Source organism: Lithobates pipiens, unplaced genomic scaffold (genome assembly GCF_037356315.1).
Source record: "Lithobates pipiens isolate NorthernLeopardFrog02 unplaced genomic scaffold, aLitPip1_a1.2 Scaffold_18, whole genome shotgun sequence".
Classification (NCBI taxonomy): domain Eukaryota; kingdom Metazoa; phylum Chordata; class Amphibia; order Anura; family Ranidae; genus Lithobates; species Lithobates pipiens.
In genome coordinates, this window is record NW_027507758.1 from 91356052 (window position 1) to 91381846 (window position 25795).

The following is a 25795-nucleotide window of genomic DNA, read 5'->3' on the forward strand; positions in this document are numbered from 1 at the left end:
GAAGAATACGTATCAGACAAAACTGAGGAAAAAAATTTTTTTTTTATATATTTTTGGGGGATATTTATTATAGCAAAAAGTAAAAAATTATTAGATTTTTTTCAAAATTGTCGCTTTTTTTTTTTTTGTTTATAGCATAAAAAATAAAAAACAGAGGTGATCAAATACCACCAAAAAGAAAGCTCTATTTGTGGAGGGGGGAAAAAAAGGACGTCAATTTTGTTTGGGAGCCACGTCACACGAACACGCAATTGTCAGTTAAAGCTATGCAGTGCCGAATCACAAAAAACGCTCTGGTCTTTGGCCGTCCAAATGGTCCGGGGTTTAAGTGGTTGAAAGGTCATATAAAAGATTTGCACTCACATGTATGTGTGCCTCAGACTGGCAGGGAATCTCTCCAGCGTTCCAGTTCCATTAAATCCTGTGTGCTACTAGGAAGCAGCGTGGGGTTCAAGTTTCGTGGAAACATATCTATTTACCCAAAAGGAAGATTAAATAAAGACTACATAGAGGCTACATACAGGCTTGTTTATCACTGCTTTTTGGTAAGCACAGATTGGATGGTGGTGGTCAGTCACAGCATGTTTGTTTTTGGAAGTCACCATTTGTTCAGCATGGAGGATTTATCCACTTGGACTTTATTTTTTAATACCATATATGATATTTTTTTATGGGACTTTATTAATTTGCATATGTTTTTTGATGGTAAACTATTAGCTTAAACACACCATTTGATTTAAAGGGCCAGCGCAGCTACACAAAAGGTTTTTTTTTTTACACATTTTTTTTCACTCAGTGGTTAATATAAGCTGCAGCATAGCCCACACTATAAAATATTTGAAAAATATTTGGACTTTGTTTTGCGTCAGTAGCACCCACTATATCAATATCTACTGCAATGCCTATATATTCTTCCTAAACCCTCTGCACGGTTTCATGCAAAGGTCTGTTAACATCAATACATTTTTAACCACTTCACCCCCGGAGGATTTTACCCCCTTCCTGACAAGAGCACTTTTTGCGATTCGGCACTGCGTCGCTTTAACTGACAATTGCGCAGTCGTGCGACGTTGTATCCAAACAAAAATTCTTTTTTTTCCCCACAGAGCTTTCTTTTGGTGGTATTTGATCACCTCGGCGGTTTTTATTTTTTGCGCTATAAACAAAAAGAGCAACAATTTTGGAAAAAATTTAATATTTTTTACTTTTTGCTATAATAAATATCCCACAAAAATATATTATATATATAAAAAATAGAAAAATAGCTCAAGTAAAGGTGACTCCAGAGGACACCTTCGAGCAAGAAGGAAAAAGGACTATTGCGGTACCAGTGTATAATAAACCAAATTTGAAATATAATAAAATACAGATTAATATTTATTAAAGAAATAGTAACAATGACATAAATTTAAAGAAGACAATCAAAAAAATCCACATAATAGAAAAACATATTAAATACATAAAGTTCAGGGATTACAATATTATCAGGTACCCCTCAAGTAAATCAGGGGCCGTTGGATAGAGGGTTTGGACGTATTCCTCGACCGGTTTCGCGACAACAAAGCCGCTTTCTCAAGAGGCGTCACCCACCAAATCTATCAAAATATAGAACATTTATTTATTATAGAAAATCCATGCATAAATAAAAATATATGAAAGGGTATAACATTGTCACTAGAAAACATAGGATGAGTAATGGAAAAACCGGAGTGTTACAAAGAAAATCAGATGACTCACCCACAAGGAAGGGTAATCCCAGGTAGCAGAGAAGGCATTTGCTGAGGTGCCCTATCCAGTGGGCACCCCCCTGGGGGCGGACAAGGGGGGTAAAATGAATGCAGAGATGACAGAAGTTGACTGAAAGTAAAGTGTACCGTGTTCTCTGCGTGCGCAGTTTGCTTCTCTGCACATGTTCGTCATGATGAGGCGATCAGGGAGCACAATGATGACGCTCCCTGACTTCCGGTTTGGGGGTTTATATGGCGCCGTATTCGGCGCTATGATGGAGCGGCAGCAGCTGGGATTATGCCTGTACACACTTTACGATAGGTACGTTTTCTTACTATTATGACCCACACTTTGGTGTATATCTTTCTAATCTGATCCTATTGATTCTTTCTGGCCCTGAACAGTGCTCTATTTGTAATGCATAGGCTGTGTTTATACCACCAGCCTTGGAAACGTTCTATATATTTCTATATATACTTTTTTCCTTTAATATATCTTTATTCTTAGGCCATTGGTTAATTTCATTCCCATGGACTCCATCTTAGATATAGTGTGGATACCTTGAACCTTTTTGAGACCCTGGAAATAGCCGGTCCTTGAGGATTTGTTGCATCCCGGCTGAGAGCTGTTTTTTGAAACCTGCGGGGTATGTAAATGCCTACACAGACCATTGGTACAGTCACAACTACATCTGACCTATATCACAATGGTGTTCTTAATTGGACGGTGACGTCTGGGTCTGGGTTAATCTCAAATCTCCTTTTTCTTCTTTTTTTTTTTCCTTTCCCAAGTGTGAATATTAAGATCTGAAACTGATTTTAGATATCGGTACACTTTACTTTCAGTTGACTTCTGCTGTCTCTACATTCATTTTACCCCCCTTGGCCGCTCCCAGGGAGGTGCCCACTGGATAGGGCACCTCAGCAAATGCCTTCTCTGCTACCTGGGATTACCCTTCCTTGTGGGTGAGTCATCTGATTTTCTTTGTAACACTCCAGTATTTCCATTACTCATCCTATGTTTTCTAGTGACAATGTTATACCCTTTTATATTTTTTTATTTATGCATGGATTTTCTATAATAAATGTTCTATATTTGATAGATTTGGTGGGTGACGCCTCTTGAGAAAGCGGCTTTGTTGTCGCGAAACCGGTCGAGGAATGCGTCCAAACCCTCTATCCAACGGCCCCTGATTTACTTGAGGGGTACCTGATAAATACATAAAGTTCAGGGATTACAATATTAATATGTTGTGTTTCTATTATGTGGATTTTTTTGATTGTCTTCTTTAAATTTATGTCATTGTTACCATTTCTTTAATAAATATTAATCTGTATTTTATTATATTCCAAATTTGGTTTATTATACACTGGTACCGCAATAGTCCCTTTTCCTTCTTGCTCGAAGGTGTCCTCTGGAGTCACCTTTAATGAGCTATTTTTCTATTTACACACTTTTATGGGATTATGGTACCCTCTATAACAACAATTAACATATAAGGCGACATCAAATTTAAAATATATTAAAAAAACGTTTTTTCCTCAGTTTATGCCGATATGTATTCTTCTACATATTTTTAGTAGAAAAAAAGAAATCACAATAAGCGTATATTGACTGGTTTGCACAAAATTTCTAGCATCTACAAAATAGGGGATAGTTTTATGATATTTTATTAAAAAAATCATTTTTTATTTGTAATGGCGGCGATCTGCAATTTTTTTTTGGGTCTGCTACATTATAGTGGAAAAATCGGACGTTTTTGACACCATTTTGGGACCACTGTCATTTATACAGTGATGCTATAAAAATGCATTGATTACTGTGTAAATGACACTGGCAGTGAAGGAGTTAACCACTAGGGGGGCAGTGAAAGTGTTAAATGTGTCCTAGGGAGTGATTCTAACTGTTAGGGGGCTGGACTTCAACACACAGGACAGTGATCACTGCTCTCGATGAGAGAGAGCTGTGATCACTGTCCTGTCACTAGGCAGAACAGGGAAATGCTTTGTTTACAAAAGCATCTCCTCATTCTTCCTCTCTGTGACACAATCATGGGCACCCGGCGGACATCGAGTCCGCAGGACCAGTGGTCACGGAGACCACGGCGGGCATGCACCCACGATGCTGCTTCTTAAAGGGGACGTACCTGTACGCCCTTTTGCCTACCAGCGCCATTATGCCGACGTACATGGGCGTGCACTGGTTGGCAAGCGGTTAAAGCCCATCTCTGGGCAACATTAAAGCCTCCTTCTACCCTTTCACTCTTCAGCATTACATACTTAACCAAGTCTGCCATCACTTGACCCTTCATGGCATCTCTTCCACGAGTGACAACCTGTGACTCAACACTGGAGTTTGGGCTCATGGCTGATGGTCTCGTTGCCTCCCTCCTTGTGACTTCATTGTATTGCTACAATTTTCAGGAACTGAGAGTTCATTGCTGTTCAGCAGTCAACGGACTTCAGACAGCAAAAAGAGAACCTGAGGAAGGTCTCTCCTTTTCTGCAGCAAAAAAGATAGAAGACTCAGGGTGTCATGTAACCTTTGGTTTAGATAAGTAAATGGGGCACTTAACTCTGCAATGAGGGTGGGGACAGTTGGCTGGAGTTCAGCCTAAAGTCTATGCTGAAACCTCACTTCTCTATTATGGCACTAAGACCCCAAATATGCATTACCCATTGGAACACAACAGGAAGAATGATATACAATATATGGTAATTAGCAAAGGAGGACTAGGAGGGGAGTCAGGGGAACTCTACTTTTTAGCTAAATTCTAACCAGGGAAATAACCTGCAATGGGTTTTTGTGTTTCCTCATGTTTACAGGTCATTCCTCTCAGAACACTTAAAAACACACTAACAGGTTAATAAGTTGTCAACCAAACTGGCCTTAGTGCGTGTGTATGAAATAGGGGGCAAGAACTGATAGGAATGTTCCTTTTTGTAATTCTTTATTGAGATTATATATTTCAAAATAAACAATTACAGACAAATGCATCTGGGAGATTACAACATTCAGTCATAAAATCTCTTGATTACACACAGTTCAAGATTAACAACATCGCCATATACTCTTAATGCTGCTGTATTTGTCAATATGACATGTAAAAACTAAGAAAAAAAAAAGTACCACAGGATTCCACACCACAAATAATTATTTTCTGTGTCCAGAATAAATCAATGAACACTAAACATCTCAGAGACAGCTGCACTCACCAACCTCTGGTACAAAATGTTAAGAAATCTGTGCAAACATATTTGTTGCTGACATAATCACACCCAGTTGGCCGAATGGAATGCAGTTTTTGCGGTGATCATGATTTTACGTTTAAAGATTTTATTGAGTTTACAAGAAACGTTATACATTCTCATTGTGACAGACGTCAGAGGTATAGTACACAGCCAAGGAACAGAGAAAACAGCTTAAATGACTACAGAATAGCTGAATACTAAAAGGCTGACTGAGAGCTAAACGTCCCCGCCCTCTCGACTCAACCTAAATATGCGTAACAACTATAACCTACCGGGTCTCATCCGCACCCCAAGTGGGAGAAAACTGTGCTGGGTGAGAGCCATTCGGTTACCTGGCCTCCCCTTTCAGGCGGGGGGCCCTGGATTTTGGTGGAAGAGTCGGAGACATCGGGGTTCAATACAGACTCTCCAACTCCTTTGCCCTCCAAGGAAGGCTGAGGATGAGAAAAAAAAATTCGAAGAGTGACCCCTGAGGACAAGGGGCCGAGAGGGAGGGTGTGGGGAGGAAGTGGGGGAGAAGGGCCAGGGGGAAAGGGGTAAAGAGAGGGAAGCATGTCAACTGACGGGGAACACCCTGACCAAGGTCGTCCCGGGGGGCTTAAGACGCCCCCCCCGGTATGAGGGATATGCCCAGGTGATGGGCCCAGGGCTCCCAGGTGGCTTCAAACTGAGCTGTTGAATCCAGTAAAATACCGGTAAGTTTCTCTTGCAACATTATCCACAAAATTTTCCTTATAGCTGCCTTAAGGGAAACCCTGGGAAGTTTCCATGCCTTAGCTATTGTCATTCTAGCTCCCAAGAGGATAAAATGTATTAATTTGCGAGTATGTTTCGGGGCCCTGGGGAGGTTAGCATTAAGAAGGGCGATGGCAGGGCTTCTCGGGAGGGGGAGGTTTGTGATTTTCAGGATCAGGGAGAACATTTTATGCCAAAAAGGTCTAATTCTGGGGCATTAACACCAGATGTGGGCCGTGGAGCCCACCAATTGGCAACCGCGGAAGCACCTGGGGTCCGTAGCGGGGTACATTATGGACAGTCTCGCCAGGGTCAGGTACCGTGATCATGATTTTTATGTATTTTGTGAGTATCTGTCACTTCTTATTAAACATGTGAGTTTACTGCACTATAGAGTCTTCTTAACTTCACATGCAGGATATTGGATTGGCTGGATGTTCCTTACAAGTATTCCATTATTATGAGAGAAGGTTGATCTTTGGGGAGATAACATAGCAGTCTTTGGTGGATATTGCCCATCAATGCCTGACTTTATGGAATGACAACTATCCATCCATGAACATCTTGCTGGCATACAAAATAAATTGTCGTTAGACCTCTTACAGATGGGGTCTAACTTTCTGGTAAGCTACAGTGTATCTGGTGGATGGAGGCACTGGAATTTCAAGGAACGTTCACTCTTTATTGGCAGGAGTTACTGGACTTCAGTTTTTCACATTTGTATAACTTGTACTGTATATATGCAGTTTTAAGTATATTTTATTTATTCATATAGTTATATTAGCACTTGAATATACAATATCACATAAATATGTAATTGTTGACAATCTGGAATGGATCATGGTTCAGTCTACAACCATAATCCCAGCATCATTTTTCACAACAGGCGATTCTCTACACAGTATAACAGTTGCTGGATTACGTTTACAAGCTTGCAAGGAAAGCCTCATCACCAGAAGTGTTGTGCAGGGCTTTTGGCAGAGTGAACATTTGTCTGAGCTTTTGCCACAGCTCCCTTTTGCCTGGTTTGCACCATTGCTACAGGTGAAGGTATTCCCTTGCTATAAGGTACATACAGAGTAGGTTGAAGGAAAAAAAAAAAAAGGGGGGCAAGTGTGCCCGCAAAAGCGAGTGCGGTAACCAAAGGTACAGACCTGGCCTGTAGCAAAATCCTCATGGCAGGAGGAAGCGCCTATGTACCTTATAAGGACTCCAGAAAAAAATGGCAGAAAAGCGTGCAACTTGTGGTGTGATGAAACACCCGGTTATCCACCTGAGCCTAAGCTTTAAGTGGTTGGATTTTAGTGGCAAGTTTGAAGATTTTACATTGTAAAAAAAAAAAAAACATTCCAAACACAATACCAGTTTTTACAGTAATGGTCAGATACGTGTTAACCTGTCTTAGCTGTCTACGATGCCAGTCCCTATATGGTGTCCAGGCTTTGCTCACAATGGTGGGCATAACCCCTGAGGAGTCTTCAGGATCTGGGTTCCATAGGGATGGACCACAAACAATGAAATTGTATAGCACGCTGCACAAAGTACCAAGATAAGCATCCATGCAGGACCCAGTAGCCAAAACAACATTACAGGCCAACTCCATGGTGTGGGGTCCAGGTATAGTTCCCAATGTTTTACTGAGGTTGCACTGTTCTGGATGCATTGCTTCTATTGTTATATTAAAAAAGACAATGAAAGATTCAATTTAATTGCTGAATAAAAATAAACTAGTTAAGCTAAGAGTGATTTCTCTGTAACAGAGAAGATGTCCATTACCTTAGGACACTAGCAAAAAACTGAGCACTCGCATAATAGGGTAGAGTAATATAGGGAGACACTCAGGAGGCATGTCCTTCAAAGCTTTGCCAGTGTCCAAACACCTGAAAGTATTGGCATATAACCAGGGGTCCAAGAATACAATAGTGGAGAAACCCTGCCGCAGAGCTATTGCATTCTCCCAGCAGGGGGAGCTGTCCCGGCCAGGAGAAAACACAGTGATTATTGCTAGCGGCTATAGCCTCCCCTTAGATTGTAAGCTCCACGAGCAGGGCTCTCATGTTCTTTCTATATTGTACTGTATTGTAATTGTGCAGTCCCCCTTTATATTGTAAAGCACTGTGCAAACTGTTAGCGCTATATAAATCCTGTATAATAATAATAGCCACTGGAAATAATCGCATGAAAAAGCCAACAGGTTGGTTGTACATAAGTTGATCGATCAATCAATTTGGGTACAACCAGCCTGCCCATACACAGTTCGAATCTCTGCTGGTACCTGCTAGACTGGTCGAAATTCCAACCCTCTATGGCCGGCTTAAACAAAGCCATCTGAGAAATGAGTTGTGTTATTTGCAAGAACATCAGGTGAAAATAAAGGCAAATAAAAACTAATGCCACAAAAACTGGTAAAAAGTACTACATTACATTTTTGTTTGAGTTGAGATAAACTTGAACAATCTGAAGTTATCACAAAGAAACTTTTTCAGTAGATGAGGTCTGTATTTGTAAAATTTTCATGCTAACCTTTTCACTTGATTGTCTTCTCTTTTTAATCTGAATAAAATCTGTTTCCACCTTTTCCGCCAGCTCCAGTTTTCTTTTGTTGCGCTTGAAGGCAGCTAAACTTAATTCTGCGAAGGCAAATAATTAATGTTAGATATTCTTGTTAACCTTCCACACGATACTTCTGTAGAAAAAAATAATTGTATATAGTTAACTAAACTTGGTATACTGAAAAGGTTTAGCGCTCATTTATAAAACGCTACTGTGGCAATATAATGGGAATTTAGGAACAATCTGAATTCAACAGCTTTCGCTGCTTTATCAAATTCAGCATTAAATACCAGTAATGATCTACATCTGCCTAAAGAATATTGAATTTGGACTTGTTCCTTGGCAGAATGATAATTTGCTAGATGGAAACATGCTAGAGTGTTATGACACCACATTTGCAAATTTTGCTAATGCATAGCAAAACTGGTTAACTACAAAATGGTATTTGACAGGAATCCACATTTCGCATTGAGCTACTGACGTTTGTATGAATGAAAGGAGTTGGCGGTGTATTTGAGGCATGATTCCAACTCAAATCTATTTGTAACCCATCTACCTAGCTGATAACCTGGTGAAGTTATATATACTCACCTGAAGCCTCCCATGATGTTAATTCCGCCTGTGGGGGCTGATAATCAAGCACCGCCTGTTAACCTTTGCTGGATGGTCCCATTTCACTGCCCTCTGTCTGGTGGGCGTTTCTCTTCTGGATCCTAAGAGGACCTTCCTCACCGATCAGCCAATGGGAATTGTCCACATCAAGCAGGCAATGATATGGACACCTGGAAGGTGGTCTCAACCACAAAATTAACAGCGAGAAGGACTCAGTGCTGGATAATCATGTGGCCATGGCTTAAATAAACTGAAAAAGGAGGTTTTACATTTTTTTCTTAACCCAATGATCAGATAGTGGGGGGAGGGGAGGAGGGGATCACTCCTAACTGAAGACTCTTTATATTCTACATTTCTGGAAATGTCAGATTGCCTGTTACCCCTGTTGGGCATTTAGGTACCATCCTCTGGACCCTTTATAACTGCTAACCCTTTATAATGTACTATAATGACCTAAGGGAGGGCGAGAGACCATGTATCCAACACACTCAAAATTGTCTCTGGTGTAAATATTTTTCAGTTGGCCTTAAGAGGAAGTAAACCCTGATGAGTTTACTTCCTCTTTCATTCCCTGCAAAGGCAAAGCATAATGGACTACTATGCATCGCATAGTAGTCCATTATGTGTCACTTACCTGACACAGGAGCCAGCGAAGTCGCCGCTGTCCCCTGTAGTCCGCCGCATCCATCTTCTTTGTGGGGTCTCGCAGCTCCGCCGCTGTCATTCGGCGAATCCGCGATGACGTCACTCCCGCGCATGCGCACGGGAGCCGACACGTGCGGCAGCTCCATCGTTGAGAATGCCACGCTCAGTGCGCCTGTGCGCCGTAGACAGCGGTGCCCGTTTTTGGGCAAATCTCTCCTAAACCATATAGGTTTAGGAGATATTTCTTGGACCTACAGGTAAGCCTTAAGCTAGGCTTACCTGTAGGTCAAAGTGGTTTGTAAGGGTTTACAACCACTTTAGTTCTTCCAGGGAACATAAGTTCCAGGAATGGACTGTGGGTATAAACATAATATTGAAAACAAACAATATTTTTTACTTTCTACTATAAACATAACCAATAAAAAAATGTTATTTCTTCATAAATTTAGGCCAAGATGTATTCTGCTACATGTCTTCTGTGAAAAAAATCCAAATAATTGTACATTGATAGAAGCTATAACTTTCACACAAACCAAACTTATGGCATATGCGTGCGGAAGCCATCAGTCACAGCACGCTCAGTTTGCCTGCGCCGTTGTCTACGCCATCTTTCTTGAAAACATCTTCTTAAAAGTGTAAGTTAAGGAGGTATTTCTTGCACCTACAGGTAAGCCTTAATCTAGGCTTACCTGTAAGTCAAAGTGGTCTGTAAGGGTTTACAACTACTTTAACATCTTGGTGAAATCAAGGAGTTAAGGGTGTGCCTAACAAGTGTTAAAGTGATTGTTTAAAAAAAAACAAAATGATGAAGCTTTACAAACATCTCTATACTTACCTCCTCTGTGCGGTCCCCCCCCCCCCCCCCCACCCCGTGGCGATCCTCCTCTTCGAGTGCCCTCATGGAGATACGCTCTCCCTCAGGGTACCCATGCTGGTGCTCTCCCAAGTCCTGCTGCTGCGTCCATGGACACAGACAGGACTCAAACCCACCCCCTGGTTGCCGTGTCACTGGATTTGATTGGCATTAGCGGGAGCCAATGGCTCCTGCTGCTATCAATCTATCCAATGAGGACCGGAGACAGAGGCTGGATCAGGTAATGTGACTAATATCACTTCTGGTGGATGTGGTTCCACTTCTGGCAGCTGATATTGAGGCTTGAAACACAAGGAAGAAGAGGCGTTTCTACTTCGTACGCCTGCATATTTTATATAATATATGTATGTGTGTGTGTGTGTGTGTAGTGATGATCTAACCACGCCCTTGACATTGTTCCTTATTGGATGAAATGACACGTAGCTTGGAGCCTGGAAAGCTGACGTCACGACACTACATGTGCTGACCGCGGCCATTTTATTGGTTGGAAACAAATGTTAACCAAGGACTTTTTGTGTTCCTGAAATGCTTGTTTTAATCCTCCAAATGTGAATACCCTGTATGCTTTTTACTTAATAAAATCATCTTGAAATAACATACTACACTAAGAGGAGCTGCTTCTCTTTTATCCTACATACAAACCTGTGAATTCACTCCATGTGATGACCCTATGAGATTCGTGCTATAGTGGATATATCGTGCTTATCCGACCACCTATGTCCTAGTGGTCCATTTTCTGCGGTAAGAGGCCCGGTGTGTTGATGTGCGGTGAAGGATTTCATAGTTCACCTCAGCTTGTCATATTTACACTGTGGGTGATGCCATTTCTTGGAACACGGACTCTGTACGCTCAATGACAGTGGATTTTTATTTACACAGTTGTTTTCATTTCTAGAGCTGCATATCTTTATACAATTAAAAGGGAGGCTCTGGGGGGGGTGCTGCATTACAAAAGGCTTTTTACCTTAACGCACAGACTAATGCATATGCTTGGGATTGACCCCACACAAGTGTCCCTAAAGAAAGCGGCTTTCAATGGTGGGCACTCTTTGAAGAAAAAGAGCCAGTAGCGCCGATGGGGGACCCCAGAAGAGGAGGATCAAAGCTGCTGTGTGCAAAACCATTAAACAGAGCAGGTAAGTATGACATGTTTATTTTTATTTTAAAAATCTGAAGCTTTACAATCACTTTAATTGCGCTCCTGTCACCCTTTCATTCAATCATTCAAAAAAAGAATGAACCGTCAAAGGATTTATTTCTAATCCTTGAACGCATCTATATGGAGTCGGGGTCTTCTGCTCATGCTGTCTCTATGGCAAACAAACTGTTACTTTCCCTGGCTGAGATACCCAGCTGTTCCTACAAAAATGGAAGAGGGATTTAGGCATCACCCTGTCCACACAACAGAGGGAACATGTGCTTTATTTTTCTCACTACTCTTCTGTGGCATGTAAATACTAGAAACTGGGATACAAAATACTTGCTCGCTGGTATAAGATTGTGACGCTGTTTAAAAAAATGCATTCTGATGCCTCGAATGTGTGCTGGCGATGTAATGAGGAGGAGGGTACCATCATATAGTCTGGACTTGTGAAAAAAGTAGAGAACTTCTGGCCTCAGGTGCAAGACCATAATAAATGACTCACTGACTTTGATCTGGGTAGTGACCCAGCCAGGTACCTGCTCCTATCTGATCTCCCAAAAAAGCGTTTTAAACAATCTATGCTGATTTACTTGCTGCTAAGGCTTGTATCCGACTATCCCCCTATGCTTGCACAATGGTTCACAAGAATTAAGAACATACATTCCATGGAGAGCCTCTTTGCGACCTTGCAGAGTAGGGAGGAAATATTCCACAGAAGGTGGTTCTACTGGACACTGTTCACGTGCTCTTGGGAATATGGCAGGGCTCTTGCTGGGGAGGACTGAGGTTCCTTCCCTTCACCTGCCTTTGCCCACTTTTTTCCCCCGCTGTTCTTCTCCCAGTCTTCTACTTTTCTCTCTAGTTTGCCCCTATTAGAGAGGGCTGATTCTTGTTATTCCTGTTTCTGTTTGTTACAATGCTACAGGCAGGGTGTTAGATGGTCACACCATTGAACGGTCATGTTGAACGGTGGGTTCTTTAAATGCTATTGATCTTTATGTTCTTGTATATTCCTGATCTGATAGTGACTGCTGCTTCATCTACTGCACTGACCTCCTTGCCTCTCTGTCTGTACCTCTTGGGGAAAAATAAATAAATAATATATATATATATATATATATATATATATATATATATATATATATATATATATATATATATATATATATATATATATATATATATTTATTAACAAAAGGCAAAATAAAATCACAAATGTATGTCAAATTCTCCAGTGGAGGATTTGGAAACCAAAAGGGATTTCATGTTGTCTGTTTACATTTGGACAGTTGAAAAAAAAATTCTCGTCTCATGCTGTTCTTTGCAATGTTTTGCAAATCCTTAAAATGTCTGCCAAGCAGAATGAAATTTATAATGCACACTTTCATGTGTGTTCTCCTCTCATTTGTTTTGTCTCCATCTCTCTTAATGCTGAAGACAGAAAGAACTGCTAATTTCCTGCTAAAGAATATAATGGCTAGACAAATATTTCTGTAGAACATTCTGTGTGAGAAATGCTTTCAGTAAATCTTACATAATTCTCATCAGACAAGACATGGCACCACATGTGCATATGGAGCAGGGCAAGAGGAATATGTGTATTAAAGAATTCAAACTAGGCTTTTAAGAACAATACAGCATCCTGATGACAATCTAATATGTCTCCCTGAATTTTCTTAATCAAATTGTTATTTTTTTGTACATCATTCAACTGTAAACCCATATGTTTTTGGTCCTTAAATAAATTCTTGCATCCTTTCACACCAGGTGCGATGGGACTGTGTGGGGTGGCCTTGCTGGGTGCCATTCCACCAAACACAAGGCACAATGCATGATCTCCTATCAGGTCAGTTTACACCACACTGTTGGGGTGGTGCGTGCCAAATAATGTATGACATGCAGTACTTTTTTAGTTCAGTACATTACCATGCAATGCAGTTCACCGCCTCATGCCATGCTGCAACCAATAGAACATGATAAAACGTGTGTCATTTGCAAAGAAAGGGTGCAAAGAAAAACCCACAAATAACTTCAGGTGAAATACAGGACTCTCTGAAAACGTGGTGTGGCCGTTTCCAGATGCACAATAAGGAAGCACTTAAAGAAAGATGGGCTGCATGGTCAAGTCACCAGAAGAAAGCCATTACTACGCAAATGCCACAAATTATCCTGCTTACAATGTGCCAAACAGCACAGAGACAAGCCTCAAACCTTCTGGCACAAAGTCATTTGGAGTGATGAGACCAAAATTGAGCTTTTTGGCCACAACCATAAATGCTACATTTGGAGAGTCAACAGGGCCTATGATGAAAGGTACACCATTCCTACTGTAAAACAAGGAGGTGGATCGCTGAGGTTTTGGGGATGTGTGAGCTACAAAAAGGCACAGGAAATTTGGTCAAAATTGATGGCAATGGATTTTTTTCGTTTCCGCCAAAATCTGACCAGGATTAAAAAAAAAAAAAAAAAAGAGAGAGAGAGAACCGAACGTTTGGAGGTTTGTCTGCCTCTGGCCGCAAACGTTATGGATCAATACGATCATGGTAAGCTGTTTATTTTCCCCATATGTTTTTAAAACTTCCGTTTCCGAAGTAATAGGATATATATATATATATATATATTTTTTTTTTTTTCCATTTATAGATAAATAGCTAGCTGGTTGAGTTAAAAAATGTGTTTGTTGGCAGCAAAAGAACGCTGCATTTCAAACTTTCTAACCAGGGATTTAAAGGGAAATGTCCCATCACATTCCATAGAGAAAAGCGAAATGGACGTCCACCACTGGATTGATTCAGCTATTCAATATAACCTATAAAAAGGTATTTTATTGAGCTTTAAAACTTTATAGTACCAATAAGTTTAATTTTATTTTATTTATCCATCCCTTTATTTATGTATTTAATTTTCTGCTTGGCCCCAGAAGAACATCTAACACTAGTCTACATCTGCATATCTATATGTAAGGAGGGCAAAATATAGGATTCTGACCCACCATTAACCAATTTCTCTTCTTTTTTAATCCCGTTTTTCAACGGAATTATCATAGAAGTTTGACCAAGTAATGGTTCCCCTCCCCCCCCCCCCTTTTTTTTCCTTCTCATTCATTATATATTATGATTATTTACTTCTATTATTCATTATTATATATGATTTGTACATGCAAAGCACAATTCGTTTTTCTTACATTTCATAATTTATTTGTATAAATACTTTATATTTCTTGTTGCTTGTATTTTCAATAGCCACTACGCATTGTCTCCTGGAGGAAGCTCTTTTGGAGCGTAACATGTTGAGAAGAGAGTTGTATTGACAATTTATGTGTAAAGTTTTTTGGAAGTGTAACAAGAATACGTTTTTTGTATTGTCTTTTTGTAAAATTTGTAATAAAATTCCAATATGTAGTTCATGGTGATGCTTTTGCCATAAATGTGTTAAATACACAATCAAACATCTAAAAAAGTCCCGAGGTCTAGTGACCTCAAAGTCCAGTTTTTGGTTTTATTTCAACATAACAATAAACCAAAACACAAGGCCAAATCGACCTGTCATTGGCTACAGCAGAATAAAGTGAAGGTTCTGGAGTGGCCATCTCAGTCTCCTGACCTCAATATCATTGAGGCACTCTGGGGAGATCTCAAAACGTGCAGTTTATGCAAGACAGCCCAAGAATTTACAGGAACTGGAGGCTTTTTGCCAAGAGCAATGGGCAGCTTTACCATCTGAGAAAATAAAGGACCTCATCCACAAATACCACAAGAGACTTCAAGTTGTCACTGATGTTAAAGGGAGCAATACATGGTATTAACTGGGGTGTGTAAACTTTTGATCAGGGTCATTTGAGTAGTTTCTGTTGGGATTATGATTTAAAAACAGTAAACACAGTGGATTGATAATAAATGGCTTCAACCAAACACTAACCACGAGTGAAAGAAAAGTTTTTGTATTATCATTCATATTCTCTGAAAAATGGGAAAGAAATAATAAATTCTGCCAGGATATGTAAACTGTATATATTCTTATATCACAACAAAAAGCACATTCATAGAGCAAAGGAAACATGTTAAACAGCTTAATTTCACAGATCATATTTTATATTTGCATATAATAATAAGCACGATTTAAAGCAGTAGTAAACCGCATTTTTTTTAAACCTTTAAGACAATGGTATAATGTGCTAGTATACATTGCATACCTGCACATTATGAAATAATTGCCTAGAACAAAGCCCTCCAGTGGCAGGCTGTCACCATTGAAGGTGCTTCCATTTTCACCTGATCTTCTTTCTGCACCGTTTAAGATACACGCTGATAATTTCAGAGTTTGAAGTTGCGGGTGGCACAGTCCCGGCTGCAACAGAAGGTTGTCTTGGTTCGGTAGAATCCAGGGGGTCATCTTCTGCAATCTTTTTTAGTGTCTTAAAACACTCCCTCTTTGGCCAGAAGGGTGCTCACAGGATCATACTTACCTTCTCCATTCAAATCTTCCTAGAAAGGAGTTGAACCATAGAAAAGGCGTTAGCTAGGTTAAACCTCAATGGGAGCCCTAGGGAGTCCACCCATAGTGAGTCTTCCTCTCTTTTTAGAGAAAGTGGCAAAAAGGTCATCCTCCAGAAGGCCCCACTACGTGGTTAGTATCGAGAAGATTCTGTCATTCAGTTCTGATTCTGTTTCGTCTAGCGGTATTCGGCTCAAGAAAAATTAGTTGGGTATTGCTTGTGCCCTTGATGTGTACCACTGTCAGTGAACTCCCCCCAGGAGAGAAGGTCGTGTACTGTCCCTATGGGAGGTCTCGACCTGGTGCCCCCTTGGTCGTTGATATATTCCACCGTAGTGACATGGTCTGATAACAACTGAACTTGCTTTCCTGCTACTGCCTCCTGGAAGGCAAGCAGTGCCTTTAGGACTGATGTCAGTTCCTTTAAGTTGGAGGAAACGTCTGACGAGTACGGTTTTCAGGTCCCTTGGCTGACCTGTTACCATATATGAGCCCCCCATCCAGACGCGCTTGCGCCTGTGGTAACCCAAATTTGAATTGGCGGGAGCCAGAGTCTGCCATTTGCCAGGGTGTCCTTCATCCACCATGCCAATGACCTTCTGATGATTCTGGGAATAGGAATTTCTTCTTCCGGTGATTTCCATCCCAGTTGTTTAAGAGGCGATACTGTAGTGCCCTCATGTGTAATTGGCCCCATTGTACTGCTAGGATGGAGGCAGACATGAGCCCCAAGAGAGACATTATGATCCTTCTTGTCCCTTGAGTTGAGGTTCTCAATTGTTCTGCCACGTTGACTAGTTTGACCCTCTTGTCCTATGGTAAGATGATCTTCTGTGCAGTCCTGTCGATTATGTAGCCCAGGAACATTGCCCTTTGGTAGGGAATTATGTTTGACTTTTCTAAATCGATTTTTCACCCCAGATGGGTGAGAAATTGTTTGATCATTTGTAAGCTTGTGAGGACTACCTCTTGTGTTCGACTGTAGATCAGGAAGTCGTCCAAATACAGGACTATCTGGACCCCCCTCAGCCTGAGCTCTTGCATGACTTCTGCCATAATCTTGGTAAATATCCACGTGCTGATGAAATGCCGAAGGGGAGAGCATGGTACTGAAAGTGTCGGGTTTTACCCCCCTCCTGGGTGCAGAATCTCAAATACTTCTGGTGGCTAGGATGGATTGGGACATGAAGGTACGAGTCCTTTAGTTTGAGGATTACGAGAAAAGATGCTTCTGGTAGTAGAGATCTCACCGAGAAGATAGTCTCCATTTTGAACTTTCTGCTGAGAATTGTCCTGTTTAGGTTTTTTAGGTTCAGGATTAAGCAGGGTCTGCCCGAGAGTTTTGCTCTCAAAAACACATGGGAGGAAAACCCTGATGTGCGAGGAGTAGGATATATTTCCATTATCACTTTTCCCCTCAGTAATTCCATGATTGCCTCCTTCATGAGTATCCTTTACTGTGAAGACTGGGAGAGACGTGACTCGGAACTTGGTAGGAGGTCTCGATGTAAATTCTATTTTGTACCCCTGATAGATTATTTGTAGGATAAAATAATTTGAGCAGAACGCTCACCATTTAGGGAGGAAATGTTATAACCTCCCTCCCACCACACTACTGGCGTCATTAGGGTTAGTTAGATGCAGAGCTAGGGAACAAGACGTTGGTTTTTTCTTTGTTCTTGTTGAAGACCCATCTTCTCTGAGCATGCGGTTTCTAGTTTCTAGTTTGAGTTTTTTCATTTGTGCCAAGAAAAAACCCTTTCTCCTTTTGTTTTGGTCTTTTAAAAAGGGAAAGCCCTCAGTTATCTGCCGACCTCTAAGACTTTTTCGAGTTCGGAACCAAAAAGTAGACTGCCGTCAAAAGGGATATTACATTATTTATTCTTGGAGGTGTAGTCTCCCTCCCAGGTTTTTAACCAAAGGGCCCTTCTGGCCGCATTGACTAGGCCTGTGGTGCATGCAGAGATTACCACTGCTTCTGCCAAAGCATCAGCCATCAATTCCACCCCTTTTTCTATCAGTAGTAGGGACTCCAATGCTTCCTTCGCCGCCGGGACCTTGTCTAGATGTCCACGGAGTTGCTCCAGGCAAATTGTCACATTTCTGGCTACGCATGCGTCAGCCATGTTGGGCTGAAACCCTGCTGCCCCTTCTTCATATGCTTTCCGCAGTGTGACGTCCATTTATTTTGTCCACCGGGTCTTTTAACTGACCCATGTCCTGAAACTAAATGTTTGATTTCTTCAACACCTTGGCCGGGGATGGGTCCAGTTTTGAGAATTTTGTGAGACCGCTTCGCTGTTCGTAAAATGGAAATCTTCTCTTCAGGGTTGTTGACAAAAACAGCTTGTTTTCTGGGTCACCCCATTCCTTATCTATGATGCCTTTAAAAGAGTGATGGATTGGAAATGATTACATGTCGCTTCCTGAAGCCCTCTGTGCAGCCTATCCCAGACTGAGACATTGGGCTGAATTTCTTTTGTCATATAAATTGCTTTCAGAAGCTGTTTTGTTTCCTCTGCCAGAAAAAAGTTTGGACATTTTTTGTGATTCAATCGTGCCCGACTCACCAATGTAGTCGGAGCTGTCCTCCTAATTTGAATCCGAGGAACTCAACTGTGGCTGGGGGAGGGGTTTCCTACATTTTTCTCTCTGCTGTGCATTCTTGGGGTTTAGAGATGAGGTAGGTGCTCATTCCTCCCCTTTCATCGCGTAAATGGCCGTCCGTAGGGATTTGAGTGTGGACGTCATCTCTTTCTCGAAATAGAGAAAATTATTTGCCAGAGGTTGTGTCTCCCCATCAACTTGAGAGATAGATTAGGTGACCTTATGATATCCGCCACATCATCCCTTATAAATGGAGAATGGCAACAGGGTAAAGCTGGAGGGCAGGGGCAACCATTGTCTTGATGTATTGCACAGCATGAGTGGTCATTATGTGATAGCTCCATACCTCATGATCACTGTTAATTGCTGGCACCCCTGCACTAATCTATGTTTATAGCAGAGTTTTCCTGGTCCCTATATATCCCGTGATCACACATTGCCACCCTTTCCTAATTCTGTTGACTTGCTCTGTGTGCTCCCTTGAGCTGTATGGAATACTGGTGATGTGCTTAAAATCCGTTGTTGGCGAAACATGTTGGGATGACATCAACTCTTGATCCTCTCTCTGTATTTGTAAAGTCTTTTCAATATATATGAGAGGGGGGGAGAGAGGGAAGGGAGGAGAGAGGGGGAGGGTGCTGGGGGGGGTACTGACCGTACTGGGAGGTGACAAGTCTGGGGGTACTGACAGTACTGGGGGTGACAAATCTGGGGGGGTACTGACAGTACTGGTGGGAATGACAAATCTGGGGGGTACCGACAGTACTGGGGGAATGACAAATCTGGGGGGGGGGGACTGACAGAGCTGGGGAAGGGGGGACTGACAGTGCTAGGGGGAATGACAAATCTGGCGGGGGGGGGGGTACTGACAGTACTGGGGAGATGGCACGAGAGAGGGGGGAAATCCGTTGTTGGTGAAACATGTTGGGATGACATCAACTATTGATCCTCTCTCTGTATTTGTATAGTCTTTTCAATATATACGAGAGAGGGGGGGGGAGGAGAGAGAGAGAGGGGGGGAAGGGAAGGGGAGAGAGGGAGGGAAGGGGAGAGAGGGGGAGAAGGGAAGGGGAGAGAGAGAGAGAGGGGGAAGGGGAGAGAGAGAGAGAGGGGAAGGGGAGAGAGAGAGAGGGGGAAGGGGAGAGAGAGGGGAAGGGGAGAGAGAGGGGAGGTGAGAGAGAGCACGAGAGAGGGGGAGAGAGAGTGTGCCGGGGGTTTGCTGCTGCTACCCCTGGGGGCCCCCCTGCCACCCCTAGGAATAGTCCACCTGACTCCCCTTGAAACCATGCTCGGGGTAACTACCCTGACTGGGAAGTACCTTTCAAGAAGGATGTTCTGATCACCCGGCTGTTCCCAGAAACCTTACCTGCAGAATCCTCAGCAGAAGAGCCAACCGGCGCACACTGGTGCACGTTAACGCAGGTGGGCGCATGCGGCTATCTGTTACCCGGCTTGCTGCCTGCCACCGACCCCGGCTTGTCTTGACTACTCTTCTGCCTGCTGCCTTGGTACCGATCCTGCCCATCTGTTTGACCCGGTTTGACTCTGACTATGCCTTGCCTGCTGCCCTGGTGCTGTTCCTTCCTAGCAGCATCCAACCCGGCCCGCTTGAAGATCTGCTAGTGTCCTGATCTACAAGACACCTTCCTCTCCGTTCCGATGTTCCTGCGCTCCACTGATCCCGGTCCCAGCCTGCATCTGGTTCCCCGCCTGCTACTCGGAGTCCGGACCAGCCCTTGCATTTGTGACCAGCCAGGCACTTGTGCCCCTTCTGTGCTCCTAAACATCTGTCTGCTCTACCAGGAGTTCTTGAGCCAGAGGAATACGAGAATCCACTCGCTGCATCTGTGGGCTCAACCATCAGGTACGTGACAGTACCCCTGCATTCTCCCCTCCGTCTGATCGGTTGAGAGCTGGGGCCTTCCCTTCACAATCTCTGGTAAAGGGCCTTGATCCGCCGAGATTTTGACCATCTGGAGGAGGGGAGGGAGCAGGCTCTGTGTACTCCCGCTGCTGCCCCCGGCATTATTCAGAACAGATGCATAGAAGATGCTACCAGGGGATCCCGGTCGACCTCTGGCATGATCTCTGGCACGGCCCTTGGCCTGCTGCCCAGAACAGGCATGGCCCCCGCTACTCGCAGCCCTAGTATCTGCCTTGTATCCCTTTTCCAAAATTGCTGCCTCGCCATCTCCTGCGGCGGAGCCATCTTGCTGATGTCACTTCCACCCATGATGGCCGATTGGACACGCCGCAAAATGGGCCTGCTGTGTTAGCGTTCTGCGGGGAGAACAGACCTCCTGATGTCCCCCGTGTAAGGGGAATTCAACAGATAGTGTAGCCTGACCCAGGTCGCCGCAAATCTTGGTGTCCCCATGGGCTCTTAGCCCATCGTCAGCTTAACCCAAAGTAAGGGAAGGGGGGAAAGACAGAGGCCCCCCGTCGCCTCATCCTCTGGTGCAGGGGGGTGTCTGGGAGGGTTCTTGCTGGGTTGGAGGTTTGAAGGTGAATCCCTCCTCGAGTACTCCTTCCCTCCCAGGGTGTACCTGTGACTAACTGCCTCGTCCACTGCGCACAGGGGAGCAAAGGAGGTGTCCAGGGATGCCTGCCCCGAACAAAAGCGGTCTAAAAAAATAAAAATAAAAATGGGGATTTATGTCCCCCTCCTGTGCTGAGGTTTGTAGGACGCAGGAAACACAAGAGGGGGCAGCCTTTTTAAACTTGTATGTGCTTGGCGTTTCCTGCTGGAGGTGGAGCATATCTCTCATGTGACTGTCCTGAAGGATTACTTGGGAAAAGGGGTTTACTTCCACTTTAATAGGCATGCGAATTTACTTTGGAATGGCAATGATGGGGTAAATCATCTGCCAGCTTTTGATACTTGTACTAGATTAAAATGACAATATGTCCCCATAATTGGTTGGGTCTTTACCCTTTCATTGTCATTTGCTTACAACTAGATTCTTTAAAGCAAACATGTCCTTTTGTCCAGGAAGGGCAAAGCAACGAATGCCCTTCTCCCCAGATACATATACTCACCCTTCCTTCGCTATGTGTGTAAAGGATCTGCTCGGTACTGTCTAGGTCAGTGATGGTGAACCTTGGCACCTCAGATGTTTTGAAACTACATTTCCCATGATGCTCATGCACACTGCAGTGTAGTTGAGCATCATGGGAAATGTAGTTCCAAAACATCTGGGTTAGCAAGGTTCGCCATCACTGGTCTAGGCGATTGTTGACTATAAAAAAATGTTAAGTATTAGTCCATTTATTGATTCCTTTGTAAGGTTATGTATGAGTAGTGTGGGCAGCGTGTGCATCGGCACTCCCTGGAGGCAGATTCTGTATTACGTTTTTGTCTTCTCCTCCATTTTGGAGGCGCCTCACCAATAGCAGCCTTTCTATTCACATTAAAGCAAGCAAGAAGTGACGTGACATTACTTCCTAAGAGTTATTCACGGTGAAACATATGTCGGAGCAAAGGATCCGTAATTTTTGGGTCCATATTTGATAGCCCGTACCAGGCTTTGCCCCTTTGGAGCGAGACGTGGAATGCACGTTACCCCTAGGGATCAACTGACTCACACACGCTGTTTACACCTAGTGCCAGGCCAAGCACTATCACATATAAGCAACTGCTATCATTGCTGCTGTATTTACTATATTAAAAATTGGTACACTATGAGACGTTCATCTGATTCATGCCATTGATTTATGCCATTAGTGGAACCAATCTGGTTTCCCCAAAGCGTTTTTTGACCGTCCTGTAAAAAGGGATCAGACAGCTCTGGTGAGAAGGCCATCTTCATACTTCACACTTGTGGTGGAAGCTCTAGAAGTCTTAATCTCAGAGTATTCAGTTTTGGTGTTGGGATTTATTCACTTATGGACTTTAAGCTTGCTTATTTTTTCATCAATGTGCACATTTAAGTTTGATTCAGCGTTTTCCTTGTGCCAATTTTTTATTTTATTTTTTATGAACATGTATAGCGCCTCATTCTTTGTTTTATAATTTCATATAAAGATAAAACTTCCAAATCTAGTTTTAGATTGAACATAAAAAAACACAACTGAGAAATTAAAGCAAATGAAAGAAAAACTACACTAAAAAAAAATAAAAAAAATAAATCATGATCTAGCACATACCAAGTTCCTAGTTTAAATTTTAGTACAGCCCATAGAGCTTCAGCATTCCAGAATATCTGACATCCAAGGGATGAGAACTTTTGTGTACATGTGCTGTGCATTTCTCTCTAATGAGTTAGTATGGCATCCCAAGCAGCTAAACATACTTGTCATGCCTAGGCTCTGAAAGAAGCCAGACAGTGGGTGATATACATGGACTTGATCTGCTTTCACTCAATCTCTAGTTCTCTTTGCTTTCACATCATGATTAATGCAGGCCATATACAGCCCAATGTTTGCTATGACATCACCACAAAAGACATCCCTAGTGATAGCTTGATAGTACAGAGATTCAAGCAAACCTGTGCTGTAGTTTAAAGTAAGGCTCTTGAGAGACAGCAAGCATAAGTGGATCAGTCTTTTAAAGTGCATCTAAACCAAAATATATATATTTTTAAAAGTTACACCCTAAATACGGGTGTACCATGGTGCCATGCGAACAGCTTCCTTTCAGGAGTCATGCAACTTCCTTCAAGGATGCATGACTCCTGGTACTCCCTTGTGACTGGTGTAGGCCACAGCTGTGTTGTTGTCCATTTGGGCCTTTGATCCCAAGTCCAGAGTGTGAGTTCTGCGTGAGAGCAGTTTTTCATCGGCATAAAGAGCTTTGCTTGGGCCATCTCTAGAATTAGGCCAAAGAATTCCAGGCGAAGGTTGGAGTACAGATTTTTGGAAGCCGATTACCCAACCAATATCTTGAAGAATCTGAATAGCATCTGAATAGGCCTGTGGACGTTTTCAGATACCTGGAAGGGAGAGGAGTCCTTCAGAAGAAGGTTGTCTAGATAACCTTTGACTTGGATATACTGAGTTCTTAGAAGGGCAAGAAGATGGGCAAGGACTTTTGTGAAAACTCTGGCAGGATATGACACATGGCAGTGTGGCAAACTGGGAGTAATTGCCTCCTACTACTACTCTTATAAATAAAAGACACAAGTCCACAAAGTCGATCAGGATTTTAGCGCAAATATTTTATCATATAACAAAGAGAGAGGGGAGAGAACCTACCAAGAAGGTCACATAAGAGGAACACAGCGGATGAATACAAAAACAGCTTTATTGTAGAAAAATGGCACCATACAAAATTTCAGTGAATTGACCTTTACCAACCACATATTAAAAAAAAAAAAAAAAAAAAAAAAAAAACACAACGTTGACTGTGAGCAGGACTTGCAGCTGCACATACACCCATACACACGGTCTAGCAAACTTAATTTGAATTATCAGTTGGCATAGATTCTTACTGTAGCAAATAAGGCTTGATTGGCAAGCTTCAAGAATAGTCACCCTGGTTCCAATGAGTAAGGTAATAAGGGAAGGTGCGGGCTAGAAGGTTAAATAAAGTTCACTGAGCAGCCCTGTGGTTAATCATTTGGCAGTCCATCCTAAAAGGTTGCCTATAGCCGACCACATTGGCCTCGCATGCCGAGCAGGGGCTAGTTCACCAATGCAAGGCTGGGATGCTGATGAATGGTAACCAGGTGAGCAAAGGGGGGGGATTTCACCACTTGAGTAGTGTTGTCAACTCCCACTCTACTCTATATAGTAAGACACAGCAATCCCCTCGCATCACCGCCCCATCATCAGCATGAGTATCGCCATTTCAGGTTACAGTCACCGGTCATTTCACCATCTGTTATTGCCTAGCAGTGGTCCCGAGACATATTATGCGTGTAACAAGGTAACGCTGAAGGCTTTCATTAGCCTATCACTGCTAAACTTCTTTAGAGCTTTTTCTACATAAACATAGTATTTTTCTACTCACCGTAAAATCCTTTTCTCTGTAATTCACCGACCGACACAGCTCCTCTCTGTAACTAAATGGTTTCTTAGCCTACCACTAGGAGAACTAGGCAAAATTGTAACACTACACAGAATTGTCAGTACCGCCCAGGGGGTGGACCCTGTGCTAATAACCCTCCCTGCTGCCCCAGCAGCCTCAGTACATCAACAAGCAGTATAGCGTAGGGAAAAGGAGGGGTGGGTGCTATGTCGGTCGGTGAATTACAGAGAAAAGGTTTTTACGGTGCTTACAAAAATCCTATTTTCTCTTATATTCACCGACCGACACAGCTCCTCTCTGTAACTAAATGGGACGTCTCCAAGCAGTGCCAAACGAGGGGTGGGAAAAAACAGCATTACAACTTCATCCACCATGGCAAGTGGGAACTAGTGAAACTAAACCCATAAAAAAAACAGCAGTGTAAAACACACCGCCATATAACCGGGTATTCTCAACAGGAGAGATCCAACACCGTAACCTTTGTGCAGAAGTAATGCAAAAGTGCATTAACAAACAGTGCTGCGTTTTTATCGAAAAACCAGGAAAAAATCTCAATTGCAACTACAAGCTGCCTGCAAAACTTTGCGGCCAAAACAGGCATCAGCCGATGCACTGACATCTACCTTGTAGAACTTGGTAAACGTATGGACAGACGACCAGGTCGCCGCCTTACACACCTGAGCGACCGACGGTTGGTGTCGGACGGCCCAAGACGTTCCGATTGCCCTTGTAGAGTGGGCCGTAACCAGAAAGGGGGGTATCTGCCCCTTTAAGGCATAGGCTTGTACTACACTCTGTCTGATCCACCAAGAAATGGTGGCCGATGAGACCGTACCCCTCTTTGGACCAGCCACCGAAACAAACAGTGAGTCTGACTTCCGAAAGGCCGCGGAAGACAAAATACAACTTCAGAGCCCTAACCACGTCAAGAGCGTGAAGGGCCACCTCTTTGGGGTTGCCTCATTGATATGAAAAGCCGAGACCACCTTCAGTAGAAAGGGCGGTTGCGGAAGCAACACCACCTTATCCCTGTGGATGACCAGATAAGGCGACTTGCAGGACAAGGCTGCCAATTCCAAAACCCTCCTGGCCGATGTGATGGCCACTAGAAAGACCACTTTCTGTGCAAGGGTCAACAAGGGAATTTCCCTGATATTCTCAAATGGCGGCTTTTGAAGCACCAA

General features: G+C 42.8%; 1 protein-coding gene across 2 annotated transcripts in view; it reads right to left on the bottom strand.

The window, feature by feature from the left end:
* TASP1 (taspase 1) overlaps positions 1–25795 on the bottom strand; it is a 377732-nt gene that overhangs the window by 244060 nt on the left and 107877 nt on the right. For both annotated transcript variants that reach the window (XM_077485912.1, XM_077485913.1), the window contains one exon: positions 8238–8344. In XM_077485912.1, the coding sequence (XP_077342038.1) occupies positions 8238–8344 (107 nt within the window). The remainder of the gene's footprint in view (positions 1–8237; positions 8345–25795) is intronic.